This window comes from Carcharodon carcharias, chromosome 14 (genome assembly GCF_017639515.1).
Source record: "Carcharodon carcharias isolate sCarCar2 chromosome 14, sCarCar2.pri, whole genome shotgun sequence".
NCBI lineage: Eukaryota > Metazoa > Chordata > Chondrichthyes > Lamniformes > Lamnidae > Carcharodon > Carcharodon carcharias.
This window is the reverse complement of record NC_054480.1, coordinates 72,106,950-72,122,346: the sequence shown is the minus strand read 5'-3', so window position 1 is coordinate 72,122,346 and position 15,397 is coordinate 72,106,950. Positions and strand designations below refer to the sequence as shown.

At 43.2% G+C, this 15,397-nt stretch overlaps 1 protein-coding gene across 3 annotated transcripts in view; it reads left to right on the top strand.

Annotated features, from left to right (window-relative positions):
• The first annotated feature begins 6,186 nt into the window (after positions 1 to 6,186).
• LOC121287154 (protein TMEPAI-like) overlaps positions 6,187 to 15,397 on the top strand; it is an 83,690-nt gene continuing 74,479 nt past the window's right edge. Inside the window, exons 1-2 of one of the 3 annotated variants that reach the window (XM_041204747.1) lie at positions 6,531 to 6,612; positions 7,881 to 7,923. Coding sequence is in view for 2 of the 3 variants with exons in the window: in XM_041204745.1 (XP_041060679.1) it covers positions 6,510 to 6,612 (103 nt within the window). In the remaining variant the exon portion in view is untranslated. Of the gene's footprint in view, positions 6,613 to 7,880; positions 7,924 to 15,397 lie in introns of all 3 variants that reach the window. The other 2 variants (XM_041204745.1, XM_041204746.1) reach the window with 2 other exon arrangements.

Genomic DNA, 15,397 nt, shown 5'->3' with positions numbered 1-15,397 from the left:
ATGTTTCAATCAGATCACCTTTTGTTCTTCTAAACTCTAGTGAATACAAGCCCAGTCGAACCAATCTCTCCTTATATGACAGTCCTGCCATCCCCGGTATCAGCCTTGTGAACCTTCACTCATTCCTCTGTGGCAAGTATACCCTTTCTTAAGTAGGGAGACTAAAACTGCATGTAATACTCCAGGTGTGGTCTCACCAAGGCCTTGTATAACTGCAGTAAGACATCCCTCTTTCTGAACTCAAATCCTTTTGCAATGAAGGCGAATGTATCATTTACCTTCCTAATTGCTTGCTGCACCTGCCTGTTTACTTTCATTGACTGGTGTACAAGGACACCCAGATCCCTTTGTACATCCACATTTCCCAATATATCACCATTTAAATAATACTCTGCTCTTCTGTTTTTTACATCAAAGTGTATAACTTCACATTCATCCATGTTATATTGCGTCTGCCATATGTTTGCCCACACACACACAACTTGTCTAAATGGTCCTGAAGCCTCCTTGCATCCTCCTCACAACTCACAACTCCGCCCAGTTTTGTATCATCAGCAAACTTGGAAATATTGCATTTGGTTTCCTTATCCAAGTCGTTTATATATATCGTGAATAGCTGGGTCCCAAGCACTGATCCCTGCGGTACACCACTAGTTACTGCCTGCCATCCGGGAAAAAACCCATTTATTCTCACTCCCTGTTTCTGGTCTGTCAACCAATTTTCAATCCATGCCAGTATATTACCCCCCGATCCCAGGTGCTTTAATTGTGCCTATTAGCCTCTTATACGGGACCTTATCAAAAGCCTTCTTGAAATCCAAATACACCAAATCCACTGGTTCTCCCTTTTCTATTCTATTAGTTACATCCTCAAAAAACTCCAGTAGATTAGTTAAGCATGATTTCCCTTTCATAAATCCATGTTGAGTTTGTCTAATCCCATTAATGCTTTCCAAATGTTCTGTTACCACGTCTTTTATAATAGACTCTAGAATTTTCCCTACTATTGATGTTGGGCTAACAGATCTGTAATTCTGTTTTTTCCTCTCCCTCCTTTTTTAAATAGTGGGGTTATTTTTGCCATCCTCCAATCTGTAGGAACTGCTCCACTTGTTCTCCACAAGAACTGTGCGGTGGTCATTCCTACCAATAATGTTATGGACAGATGCATCTGCCACAGGCAGGCTGGTGAGGATGAGATCAAATATGTTTTTTTTCCCTCTTGTTGGTTACCTTGCCACCTGCCAAAGACCCAAGTCCAGCAACTATGTTCTTTAGGACTCAGTCTGTGATGGTGCTAATTTCTGCACCATTACCACCCTCAGTGCTTCCATCAAGTGATGTTCAACATGGCGGAGCACTGATTCATCAGCTGAGGGTGGGGGGGGCAAGGTGGGGATACATGGTAATTAGCAAGACATTTCCATGCCCATGTTTGACCTGACTTCATGGAGTCGCTGTTAAGGATTCCCAGGGCAACTCCCTCCCTCCCCTGACCACTGCGCTGCCACCTTTGCAGGGGTGATGGTATCTGGGACATGATCCATGAGTATGACTATGTAAGGCTGTTGCTTGTCTGTAAGACAACTTTCCAGATGTTAGTAAGGAGGACATTGCCATGCCATTGTCATTTCCAGTGTCTAGGTCAATGCCAGGTGGGCATCTGGTTTTATTCTTTTTTTATTGGCTTCTTAATGGTTTGATACAACTGAGTGGCTTGCTTAAGAGTCAACCACATTACTGTCACATGCAGGCCAGACCAGGTGAGGACCTTTCCTAAAGATGGTTTTTACAACAGTTGACATGAATTAGGCATCATTTGACCTTTAATTCCAGATTTTCATTGGATTCAAATTCCATTATCTGCCATGGTGGGATTCAAACTCATGTTCCCAGAAAATTACCCAGGGTCGCTTATCTGATCTCAGTTGATTTGATCTGATCTCAGTTGTTTTTTCTTTACATTTGGGCACAGCACCACTAGGTTGGAAATTAGAATAATTAGGCAGTGTTTCTGATGGCTATGGAATGATCATTAGCATGTCCCATTGTGGACTGAATTATGCTCATATATGATAGTCTCCACTTATTGCTCAGACATTTATGTGAAGATTATCACTTGATCGTAGTATCCATGCCCATCAGCTCGGTATATACTCTTAATTAAATTTTAAATCACCTTTTTCAAGTCTCGCAGAAGCCCCACTCTTAAAAAAAATTGCTTTTGAGTGCAGTGACTGTTATGTAGGGAAATGTAGCTGTGTTTTGCACAAGGTGGGATACTTATATATGAATTACCAGAGTGCTGACTAAAGGAGGAATGCTGATCAAGGACCAGGAGAACTCCCTGCTCTTTTTCAAGTAGTACTCTGGGATCCTTAGAATAGGCACACAAGAATCTCAGTTCAAAGTCTTATCTAAATTCAATGATGCAGCACTCCCTCAGTGCTGAAAGGTCAACTCAGATCAAATAGCCAAATCCTGAATTGTGATTTTAAGTAGCACCTAGGAGGTTTATTAGGATGATGGAAGTTCATTGAATTAAGGGGAAAGTGACAGTATGCATACAAAACTTGCTCAATGACATTTCTCAGGCTGACAGGTAGACTGAGAGTGGTGTTCCCCAAGAGTCTGTTTTAAATCCATAACTTTTTTGCAATTTTTTTAGATTTCCTAGTGTCGAGTGTAGGGAACAGCATTATAAAGATTATGGTGCGAAACTTGGCAAAGTCATAGATGGTGATGAGGATAGCTATAGGCTTGAGGGTAGTAGAGTCAGGACGGTGATACAAAAGCAGGGAAGTTATGATGTGCCTTTATAAAAGCACTGGCTCAGTCTCAGCTGGAGCGTTGTGTCCTGCCCAGGGGACCATACTTTAGGAAGGACATGAAGGCTTTAGAGAGGGTGCAGAAAAGATTCACAAGAATGGATCCTGGGGTGAGGGATTTCAGCTACATGGATAGATTGGAGAAGCTGGGGTCCTTCTCCTGAGAGGAGAGAAGACAAAGAGAAGATTTGGTAGAGGTGTCCAAAATGATGAGTGGTCAAGACAGAGTAGATGGAGAGAAATTGTTCTTATTGGTGAAAGGGTGAAGAAGCCACTAATATAAGGTGAACGGCAAAAGAACTAAAGGCGGAATGAGAAAATCCTTTTTTACACAGCAAGTGGTTAGGATCTGGAATGAACACAGCTTGAGTGTGGGGGAGGCATTTTAGTCATGGCTTTTAAAAGGGAATTGGATTATTATCTGAAGAGAAAATACTTGCAGGGCTATGGAAAAAGGTGATAAGAGGGCTAGCTAAACTGCTCTTGCGGAGAGCTGGCACAGACTCAACAGGCTGAATGGCCTCCTTCTATGATATAACCATTCTATGATTTTATGAAATGAGCGAGGGCATGGTCGATGGAGCTCAAATGTGTTAAGCTTTACTGATGCACTTTGGGAGGACTAACATGGAAACAGCATAGATTTGAAAAGCATGAGTGTGCAGAGAGACCAGAGATGAGGGGCATTAGTTATGAGGAGAGCTTGACAAAATTAAGCCTGTTCTCCTTGGGAGGACGTCAAGAGGTAACTTAATAGAATTCTTCAAAATTAGAAAACCATTCCCTCTGGTGAGTGGGTCAATAGCAAGAAACCATAGGTAGAGAATCATTGCAAAACATCTAGTGGGAAGATTAGGAGAAATTATTTCACTCAGGGAATTGTCCAGATCTGGAATGCTCTGCTTATTCCATAATTTTAAAAGGGAGTGGAACAGGCACTTAAGGATGAGGAATTGACAAGGTTACAGACAAAAAGTGGGAGCGCGGGACTAAGCTCCACCGCTCTTTCAAAGAGCCAGCACGGGCATGATGGACCGAATGGCCTCCTTCCTTTGCTGTCCCTTTCCACGATTCTCCGCAGCCACAATATGACTCAGGACAAATGAACCTGTCGAAAAGGTGAGAAAGTGGAGGCGATTACTTGACGGCGGCAATAGTGAATTCAGCTCTTCCTCGTGGGTACAGGGACTGTAAAAATGAGTGTCGTGTTCTTTCAGTGCTGCAAGAAACCATTGAGTTGGGGTTTGTTAAGGGGTATTAGCAATCGTGAAGGAAGAATGGTGAGATACACCGAGATCCTCGACAGAAAGGTTCTAATGTTGCTGAGATGTGTGAGACTTCAGACTGGAATAGATCAGATGCCTGAGGAACTGGCTGAACCGACCGCTTCGATTCATTTGGGGGAAGTTGTTCTGTTTGTATTGGAAAGGGAGGGTTCATGTCTGTCTGCTTTTTTTTTGTTTTGTTTTCTAATCCACTCCCAGTTGCAGACACACACCAGGCATTAAGTCCAAGTGCAAATGCAGACAACAATCGCTGAGAAAAGCCACAGGCTTCCTTCAGCTGGTTGGCGGGCAGCCCATCCACTGGACAAACCGTGACCAGCCAAGCACAAAGAACAGACTAAACGCTCCACTCCACTCTCTCCCCACCAGCTCCTCACCCAATCCTCCCGGGGGAAATCACCTACAAATAGAAGAGGAAAGATTTAAATTCATCTATCAGCAATTCCAGATGATTCACACCACACTTTCCCTGGGAGCTGTAAGAGGATCTAACGCTAAAAAACATCGCGTTTATATAATGGGATTTGCATGCAGCTTGCGGATAATAAGACTCTCGGATGTCGGCAGGGGGGCTGCAGACTGGAAATTTCGCATCAGGCTTTGTTATTTGCACCGAAGCCTTTCATGCTCTTTTTGCCACTTGCATTAATCTTCATACTTCTTATGACGATATTCCTAAATTCCATTTTTACAAATCGCATCTACTGCATCAGGAAGTGGATGATTTTTTCAGACGAGATGGGGAGGGAGAGTCTATTCGGTTTGTATCACTTTCGGGTCAAACTAAGGTTACGATTTACAACAGCAGATTGCCTTGTAAAGTCTGTCTGAATACACAGACGTTCCCCCTCCCCCAACCTTTTTTTGTTTGGATTCGTTACGAGGAATGAGGGATGTGCAAGAGCAAGGGGGAAAAATGTAATCAAGGTTCCTGCATCCTGTTTCCCTTCGTGTTTGCCTGCCCTGTATTGAAATCTCGAAGCGTTATCCTCGAAATTGATCCAGTTTAAGCTTTTTGAAAACCGTGACAACTTTTGAAAGTTAGGTTTATCCTTTTATTTAAAAAAAGTCCTCCAAATGGCCCATATTACCAAGGCACAAAGATGGCAGTGTTGTGCGCCTGTTTATTTTAGCTTCAGCAAACACTCGGGCTTTAGCGAGAGTTCAATTACTTGGAACATTTCAAATTGTTAGAAAGAATGACTGTATCTTCAATATTTTATGGAGCCGGGTTAATTGCATTTGAAATAAAAAAAACAGAAAATGCTGGAAATACTAAGCAGGAGTATCGATGAACAGACACAGAGCCAACGATTCAACAGAACTAAATGTCTACACAGATGCTGCCAAACCTGCTGAGTATTTCCAGCATTTTAGGCTTTTTTCAGATATCCAGCATCCACGGTATTCAGGTTTTGTATTAATTTATTTGAAGCTAGTTTTATCAGTTTCCTTTCTGACTGATGAGTCAAAGAGGTATAAAATACCGTACAGTCTTTGTAGCCCGCATTTTTTCAACGTGAAATATATTTAAGAGACTTTGGATAAACTTTCAAGGTCCTTTTTGTCCTCCCATTTCCTGTGCTTACTAGCTCAGTGCTACTGACCCACGTGTGCGCCCCAGCCGTGCCGCCCACCCTGTCCCCATCATCCAATGACAATACGGGACACCCCATAGACTGTGTTTCTATTGGATAGTATCTCCGTCAATAATCAATCCTAGCCCCTGATGTCATAGCTTTAGCCCCTCCCTTATCTGAGTCACCATTGGTTAGATCCTCAACGCAACCCCTCCTTCCGAGGAGCCATTGCCAACTTTTCATTGGTCATCGCCACGTCAATCAGCAAAGGCGGACAGACGAGGGAAAAGTTCGCCCGTCGAGCCCTGTCTGGCCGGTGACGTCATAGAGGCGAACTCGAACTTCTGAAATCCCGCCTCCAGGACCGCTTTGCCCACTCGATTATTGGCCGAGCGGGTGTGGGAAGGGAGTGAAGCGATTGGCGCACCGGCCGGTCAATCAGGTGGTGGGTGGGCGGGGCCTGGTTGATTGGCAGCTGCTGAGGTTTGGTTGCGGTGTGAGGGCTGCGCTACTTGATTGTGTGAGTGTATCGAGTGAGAAGCGGACACAAAGTAACACTTGGTGTATCCAGAGCCGGCAGAGCAACAAGAGAGAAAACAAGGGGGGAAACCAGCCCGGACTAACACTCACTCCTTGATTATGGTTTCTCACATCTGACAGATAGCCAGCTCTTCTTCCGCTCTTCCGAGGGGTTCAGCCAGCAGCACTCAATCAGCGAAGGTTCCTCTTCCTACCCTGGGGCGCCTGGCTGCTTTTATTTAACTCTTTTTAAAATTTATTTCCCCTACCCCCTTCCCTCCCTCCTCAAAAATTAAATGTACAACTTGATGGGTCTGAACAGCACAGCCGCAACGAATCAGCCCAATGTCTCCTGCACATGCAACTGCAAACGCTCTTTGTTCCAGAGTATGGAGATCAGTGAGTACTCTTAAAAATTTATTAAATACTGTTCCATTTTGTTACGGTAACGTTACTGGTGATTAAAAATAAAGCTAGCGATTGTTGGCATCTGTACCAAATGAAAAGGGACTCTTTCCACCCCTCCATTATAGGGTTGGGGGGGGGGGGTTGTCTGTCTGGCAGTGTTGCTAATTAAGACGGCGTCTCCCGAGCTTTCAGACTGCCTGGAGTTTTCACTCCTGTCAGAGTTTGTACTGCGTTGGTCTTTTTTTATTTAAATTGTGTTTTATGTCCCTAGTTATTTGATTTTATTTTGTGTGTGTCTCTCTCCCTGATTTTTCGATGGGGACGGTTTTGGGAATCTGCTCCCCAAGCCGCCTCCACCAACCCCCGCCTCTCGGCCAAGTTCGAGGCCACACAAAAAAAAAGCAGCCAAGACCCTGACTTTAGAAAAAGAGGCGTCTGCTTTCCACCCCCGCCTCTCTCCTTTGAGAACGCCTGTCTTTTCCAGAAAGCTTTGGGCCACTTTCGGTTTCTTTCTTTTTGAGACCAGTTTATTTGCAAAACCGTTTAATCGGCCAACGGCTTAGCACTGACTCACAGTCTAGTGTCGCTCGGTTTCGTCGAGGTGTTCTCCCCTTCCACCCTCCTCGCTTCCCCCTTTTTTGATCTGTTTCTGGTTTTCTGCACTTGACCAGGGGCGTCCGTCCAGTCAGACTCACTGTATCCATCAGATAACCCTTCATGCAGTGTATTTAAAGCACTGTGTCACACAATGTGGCATTTCTCATAATTAAATAAAAAGAAGTTAGAGATTTGATTTTCTTTTAAATCTCAGCCCTTTCTTCACAGTATCGTGTTAGCATGATTTCATGTTTGGTGAAAGGGGCGAATCACTCTTTTAAGACCTGACCCCACTGAAGAAGGACTTGGAGAGCCCCTGCGTTCTGTTAAAATACAAATCCTATTGGGTAATCTTAGAGTTGCACTATGATAACCAAACATAGATTTTAGAATGAGGAGGACAAGACTGTCCAATTAAAATCATAACACTTATGGGATTATTGGGAAAATTAAAGTCCCTCAAGTTGAGATGTTAAGATGGATCAGTCTTTTTGGATGTTTTAAATTAATTTTTTCCCCAACTTATATACCCACCCCAGCTTAGTAAGATCGAAAAATCAGCTTAAGGATTCCATATGTAACTTTAAAATGTTGTCTTCTCTGCTTATTTGGAGCGGAGGGACACTTTACTGAAACTGCCTGTGCTCTCCCCACCTTGTCAGATGTACTGCTTCCTGGGAAGATGATGCACCTAATCCTGCAGAGGTGGGTGTTGATTTTTCAGATTCCAGTCATTCACCTGATTACTGCGAGCACACACTACCTTGCCAGTCTGTAGGTCAACTGCTGTTCTTTACTTAATCCATATATTATATTTTGTATGATGTAAGGAGCTGTGTCTGGTCTGAATAACCAATCAGCCAGCAGGCATATAATTAAGGGTTTTGGGGTGCAGAGGTTACAGCAGAGTCCAGTGTTCAGTATTTCGGTCAAAACAGCATCACTATGAGGTCAGTATTACTCAGTTCTCTTAACAGTCACTGTCACAACGTACAGATCCCGATTCATGCGCATCATTTTTCCCATCTGCCAGGATCTTTCAAATCAGGATCCAACTGTCAGACTTCAGATGTTCCTGTGAGAGTTGCGGATTAAAATATCATGTGTATTTTTTCTCCTCTTTTAAAATGTGCCATTCAGATACTTTATTTGTCATGGACTAACATGGGCTTTTTAAATTATTGTTCATTTTCGAACATCTGTTAGTTAGTGTATCGTGTTGTCCTGAATCTGCAGTTCTTATTCCTTTTTTATTTCAGTTGTCCATTAGTTTTGATCTATTATTACCATACACTACATTGTGTATAAAATGCAAAGAGCTGGTGATAGTGAATAAACGGATACATGCTCTGCAGACAATCCCATTTGCTGATTCTAGACAGTGGTGGTAATACTTGGGTGCACTACCAACTTGCCTGCTGTGTCGGTCTAGCAGATTTTGTTTGCTCTATTAAATTTGGTATCTGAGTTGCGACAGAGAGGAGCGTGACCTTCTCTCTCTTCCCCTCTCGGATCAAATCTTTGGAATCTGGTTTGTAATTTACCTTTGGTGCAACAATATTACATTTCCTTCCACACTACTAGTTTTCTGTGGTCAAATACCCCTTCGGTTGCTGATGTTTTAATGAACATTGTGACTAACTGGCAGGTGAATCCTGAAAGACTTTTCAGATTCTGATGAGTAGTGTTTTTTTTCATCTGCTTAATTTGTGATCGACTGAAGGTACCTTCAGGTGCATGTGTGTGTTCCTGGGCAATAAATCCCTCTTCTATTCAGCTATTGCTTTAGGATAAAGCAGTCTTCCCAGGTTTGGGGTATCTTTGTTTTGGAATTTTATTTTGTGCCAGTGCTTGAATCACCTAACTGCAAGTCACTAATCAGTTGCTTTCACAAAAATGTGACCATTGTCTGACAGTATAGCTATGAAAAATAAGTGTTGCAAAACCTTCCAAATTTGGTTTAAAATCTTCATGAATGCAAATTGTGTGTAATTTATGGGCAAAATCTGATGGTCCCATGCCATGATTCCCCTTCTATTGTGCCCTGTTTTAAGGGAACCAATAAGAGAGGTGAGAACTGTTTAGGTTGACTAGTACCCTGTGTTTTGGCTGCTCTCCTACCCCTCTTAGAACTGAGAACTGTATCATGAATCATGGCTGAGAATGCGTATCAGGCAGTTCATTAGTGTACCATCCCAAGTGGTAGTGTTGTAGTGAGTGACTGCAATAGGGGGTGACTGTCAATATGGCTGGTCTCAGCATCCTGTAGCCTCAGCGATTGGCAGCAGACTCATGTTCCGGCAGCAAAGCTGTGACCCACTGGGTCAAGACTGTTTGGAAATGAGAGCTGTGCTGTTTCCCTCAAGTTTCTCTTCCCCTTCAGTCTCTGAATCAGTGTTTCCTTTCCCCTGTGTACAGTAGCAGTAGGATGACAGCCTTCCAATTTGCCAGTTTGCATGTCTGATGATGGACATGAGTGCCGATGCATTGTCTGTTTGCCTGCAGGGCCTACCGCACTGACTATTAACCCTTTCCGCACTTGGAATCCACACATGCACCTCCTAGCAAGGCTGGCTAGATAATAAGCAGGTGCAGGGATACTGCTTTTTAAACATGTTTGTCTCTTTTGTTACTCCCTTCCACCACCTCATTAACCTGGGGATATGGGAATCAACTAAATCTCCACTCTTGCCTGTTGCGTTAAAAAGATCTTCATTTAACTTTATTCCCACGATATATTTTAAACTGGATTCAGGAATTTGTTCAGTTTTGTGAGCTTTATTCCCACTTATTCAGTGGGGTAATGGTTAAGGTACATGTGTAGTTAGGGCAAGTTACCTGCTGTGTGGTTAAGAATCAGTGTTGCAGTGTCTGCTTCAGTGGAATGACTGAGACCTATTTTAGTATCTGGTGCTATCAGCAAATTGTACATTACCAAAGGAAGTGGACTCTGAACCACCCTATCCAATTAGTCCTGCTCTTTCTCCATAGTAAATTTCTGCTTTTTACGTATACATCAGATTCTTTTTTTGAAAATTACTGTTGAATCCGTTTTTCAGACTGTGCATTCCAGATCATCATTACTTGCTGCATTTTGTAAAAAAAATCTTTCCTGTAGTTCTCTTTTCAATTATCTTCAAGCTGTGTCCTCTGGTTACGAAACTCCTATCAGTGGAAACAGTTTTTCCTTATTTACACTGTCAAGACCCCCCATAATTTTGAGCAGAGGAGATAGGAGTAAGGGGGAGAGACTGGAGAAAGCTGGATTGGGTGGGGGCAAGATGGGAGAGGGGACAGGAAGGGGATAAAGACGGGAGTGGGACAGGGAGGGAGGAAATGGCAATGGAGAGGGTGGAAGAGATAGAGGATGAGAAGAATGGGGGGTGGGTGAAAGGAGCTGAGAACACTGTGGAAATGATGGGACAATTTGAGTTGCCTGCAAAATGAGACCAGCGGAAGCCATTCTGCTTTCCACCAATTTTGGAAGAGCTGGCACTCTTTGCCTGTCATGTGCACCATTCAGATGCTTTAATTACTGCCTGTCGCTATACCCTAGGCACCAGTTATGCCAAGATATGCACAGACAGTATGCTGACATCAAGCTACTTTAAGGCCAAGGGTTGCAGATTAAACCAATATGGGCCTCTGTTCATGTCATGCCAACTCTGGTATTGAAGCAGAGAAAAAGGGGAAAAAAACTTGTATTTATTTTACATCTTATACCAGCTCTGAAATATCCAAAGGCTCTTGCATAAAATGAATCACTTTAAAGTACAATCATTCATGTTATTTAGATGACTGTGGTAGCCATTTTGCACACAGCAAGATCCCACAAACAACAATGAGGTGAATGGCCTTTACAGATTTTCTTCGTGGTAACAGGAATATTGGCCTGGACACTAGGTGAATTCACTGCTTTTCTTTGAACCACTTGAACAAGAAAGATGACATCTCTGACAGTACTGTGCTCCCTCAGTGTTGCATTGAAGTTTCAATGTAGATTCTGTGCTCAAGCAGCACTGGAACTTGAAGCTGCACTCTTCTGACTTAAAAGAGGAGAATGTGCATGAGTTTGTCCAATGTCCTTTCCAGCATTTACCGCTTAGCCAACACCCTCATTAGATTATCTGGTAATTTATTTCATGATATTTTGCTGGGACCTTGGTTTCCAGGGAGCTGATTAGCTCAGTTGGCTAGATGGTTAGTGTGTAGTTAAGAATAATGCCAGCGGTGCAGGTTCGATTCCCATTATGGCTGAGGCAGACTTTGGGACCTGCCTCCTCACCCAGCCCCTGAGAGTGGAAGGCAATGGAAACCACCGTTGACAAAACTGCCAAGGAAACAGTTTGGGATGAGGCATCAGCAGACCTACAGCAGAGCATAGGACCTGCCTTCAGGCAGAGCACACGTGACATGACATGACCTTGCTTTCCGCCAACTGCCATAGCTGCCTATGTGACTGTACTTCAGAAGTATTTCATTGGCTGTGAAATGCTTTATGATGTGCTATAAATGTGAAAATTGCTATTTAACTACAAGTTATGCTAAGGTGCATTGTATTTGCTGGAAGAGGTGGAGATAGGATGGATATAGTGCTGCTGGATGCAGATGAATTTTCTCTGCATGGTGTCATTATCATGGAAAAATATTGTTTTGCACTAGCTTCTATTAGCCTTCATTTAAAGCTGGAATAGAGAGATTTTTGGTGTCTCAGGGACTTAAGAGATATTGGAAGCAGGCAGGAAAATGGAGTTGAAGCCCAAGATCAGCCAGGATCGTATTGAATAGTGGAGCAGGTTTGATGGGCTATGTGATCTACTCCTCCTATTTCTTGTGTTTTCTCATTCTTCAACAACTAACCTGCTGATAAGTACTGAGTAGTACCCATGTAATAACTGTTGTGATACATGACCATATAGTGTGATCTTTAATCTGTACAGGTGCTATTAAATAGCAAATCTTAGGCCTGTATTGCTGCCGTTTAAGGAAGGCTAGGGGCTTATGAGGCATCTGAACAACGTCCGTTCAAACAGTAAGAAGCAGCCAGCAGTATAGTTCTGGATTTTGCTCTTCCAAACTTGGGTTGTGTTTGGAGGAAGAGTATCTTAGCTGTGTAACAGTAGTATTAAAAACTGTTGGTCTCACTTGGCAGTGATAAGTGTGGGTGTGCTTTGAGATGAGCAATCAAATATCACTCTTCCCATGTACTAACTTGAATCCAGTCCCTTTTCACCTATCACCCCTGTGCTTGCTGATCTGCTTTGGCTCCTGAGATAGCAAAACCTGGATTTTACAGTTATCATCCTCCTTTTGTTTTCAAATGCTTTACCCCTCCCCATCTCTGTAACTCCTGCACCCCACACCTCTCTGATATCTGCACATCCCTGATTTCCTAACAGTGGTGGGTATGCCTTCGGCTGCCTAGGCCCTAAATTGTGGCTTCCCTGTCTAAACCTCTTCACCTCTCTACCTCTTAAGACACTCCTTTAAAATCTACCTCTTTGACTGAGCTCTTGGCCATCTATCCTGATAAATCCTTATTTGACAGTGTCAAATTTGGTTTGATTTATACTTTTGAAGTGCCTTGGGACATTTTACGACATTAAAGTGCTACATAGATTTAAGTTATTGCTGTGTAGCACAGTATTTAACTTATTGACTTGTTTAGGACAGAGATCAGGAGAAATGTCTCTCACACTAGGGGCATGAGGATGTGAAACGCACTCCAAGAATTAGTGATTGGAATGGGGACCATGTCAATATTTACAAATAGGTTAAAAGGATGGTTTGAAGGAGTGTGTTTGGGAACATAGTGGGCATATGGGATTAGGTTGTTGCTCATGTGGAGTAGAAATGCCCAATGTGAACAGTTTGGGCTAAAGAGACTGTGTTTCCATGTTACGTTTTCTATGTAAAATATGATTATTCATCTCTACCCAATAGTATAGGCAGACTGGTGAAATACTTGCTGATGTGGGATGTATATAAAAGTAATTTTTAAGCAATGTCTGACAGATTTACTGAGGTACCTAGCCTAGTGGAATTGTAGGGTGAGAGCCAGTGTCCATAGTGTTGCCTTTTTGAACAGTTGTTTCAGCTGGGTTGTTTTGAAGTTTCCTGATCTCAAAGCCATCCAAACGTTAGGGTCAAGATATCATACACAGAAGTGGAAAAACTGGTTAACGTTAATTGCGGGGTTTTTAAATACTTTGTTGGCACGTGAATGTCACTGACAATGGCAGCATTTATTGTCCATCCCTAATTGCCCTTGAGAAGATGGTGGTGAGCTGCCATCTTTAACCGTTGTAGAAACACCCAAGTGCTGTTTGGAACGGAGTTCCAGGATTTTGACCCAACGACAGTTAAGGAATGTTGATATAACTTCAAGTCAGGATGGTGTTTGGCTTGGAGGGGAACTTGCAGGTGGTGGGGTTCCCATGTGCCTGCTACCTTGTACTTTTAGGTGGGAAATGCTTTCACTGTGCATCGGTGATGGAGGGAATGAATGTTGAAGGTGGTGGATGGGGGTGCCAATAAAGCAAGCTGCTTTGTCCTGGATGGTATTGAACTTTTTGAGTGTGTTAGAAGCACGTGTGTTCCATTACACTCCTGGCTCACGTACAGATGATGGACAGGTTTTGGGGAGTCAGGAGTTGAGTTATTCTCTGCAGAATTGCAGAATCTGCTCTTGTAGCCACAATATTTATATGGCTGATCCCATTCAGTTTCTGGTTAATGGTAACCCCCCAGGATATTGATCTTGGGGAATTCAGTGATGGTAATACTGTTGAATGTCATGGGGAGATGGTTAGATTCTCTCTTATTGGAAATGGTCATTGCCTGGCCCTTGTGTGGCAAATAACATTTTGTGCCACATGTCAAACCAAGCCTGAATGTTGTCCAGGTCTTGCCGCATATGCGCATGGGCTATTTCAATGTCTGAGGAGTCACGAATGGTACTGAACACTTCGCATTCATCAGTGAAAATCCCTACTTCTGACCTTGTGTTAGAGGGAAGGTCATTGATGAAGCAGCTGAAGATGGTTTGGCCTAGGACACTACCCTGAGGAACTCCTGAAATGATATCTGGGGCTGAGGTGATTGATCTCCAAAGCCACAATCATCTCCCTTTGTGCTAGGTATGACTCCCAATTGTCTGAGAGTTTCCCCTGATTCCCATTGACTCCAATTCTGCTAGGGCTCCTTGATGTCATACTCGGTCAAATGCTGCCTTGATGTCAAGTGCAGCACTCTCGCCTCATCTCTGGAATTCAGCACTTTAGACCAAGGCTGTAATGAGATCAGGAACCAAGTGCCCCAGGTGAAACCCAAGCTGAGCTTTGTTGAGTGGGTTATTACTGAATTAGTGCCACTTGATGATAGTACTGTCAGTGACCTTTCCCATCACTTTGCTGATGATGTAGAGGATGTGTAAATTGGCCAGATTTGTCCTGCATTTTGTGGACAGAACATACCTGGCCGGCTTTCCACATTGTCAGGTAGATGCCAGTGTTATAGCTGCACTGAAACAGTTTGGCTATGGGCAAGGCTAGCTCTGGAGCACAATTCTTCATTACTACAATTTGTTAGGTATCAGGCCCCACAGCCCTTGTTCTATCCAGTGTCTTGAGCTGCTTCTTGATATCACATGGATTGAGTTGAATTGGCTGAAGACTGGCATCTGTGATGCTAGGGACCTTTTGTAATGGTTTGAATCAGAATAGAAGATATTGAGAGTGTAAGTGTCACCCAGTGTAATAGTGAAATACAAAATAGAAGGTTCTGCCCCTAGTCTTTCCTTAGTTAACTGATCTAGGACAGGGCAGAATTTTATGGGTGCTACAGTTGTGGTGAGGAGGTGTATTTTCAGCCAGGTTTGTAGGTCTGGTTACTATGAACCTTGCTGGAGTTGTTTAGGAGGGATACCCAGATTAAGGGGCAGTGCCCACTATGGTGAAATGGCTTTATATGCAAGACCAGATGATAAAAATCATAAGGTAAAAATCATAAGGCTGGCCATTTGAGCAAGTTTCTGGAAGCTGTGGAACCACACAGCCCGGCAAGAGTTAACCTTTCAGAAGAGATGGGAAAAAACGGATGGGAGTTTGGAAGGGACGGTTTGGCTGTCGTCTTGCACGTGGTATCAATAGGCCTGTTTGAGGTAACCTGCTTTGTATTG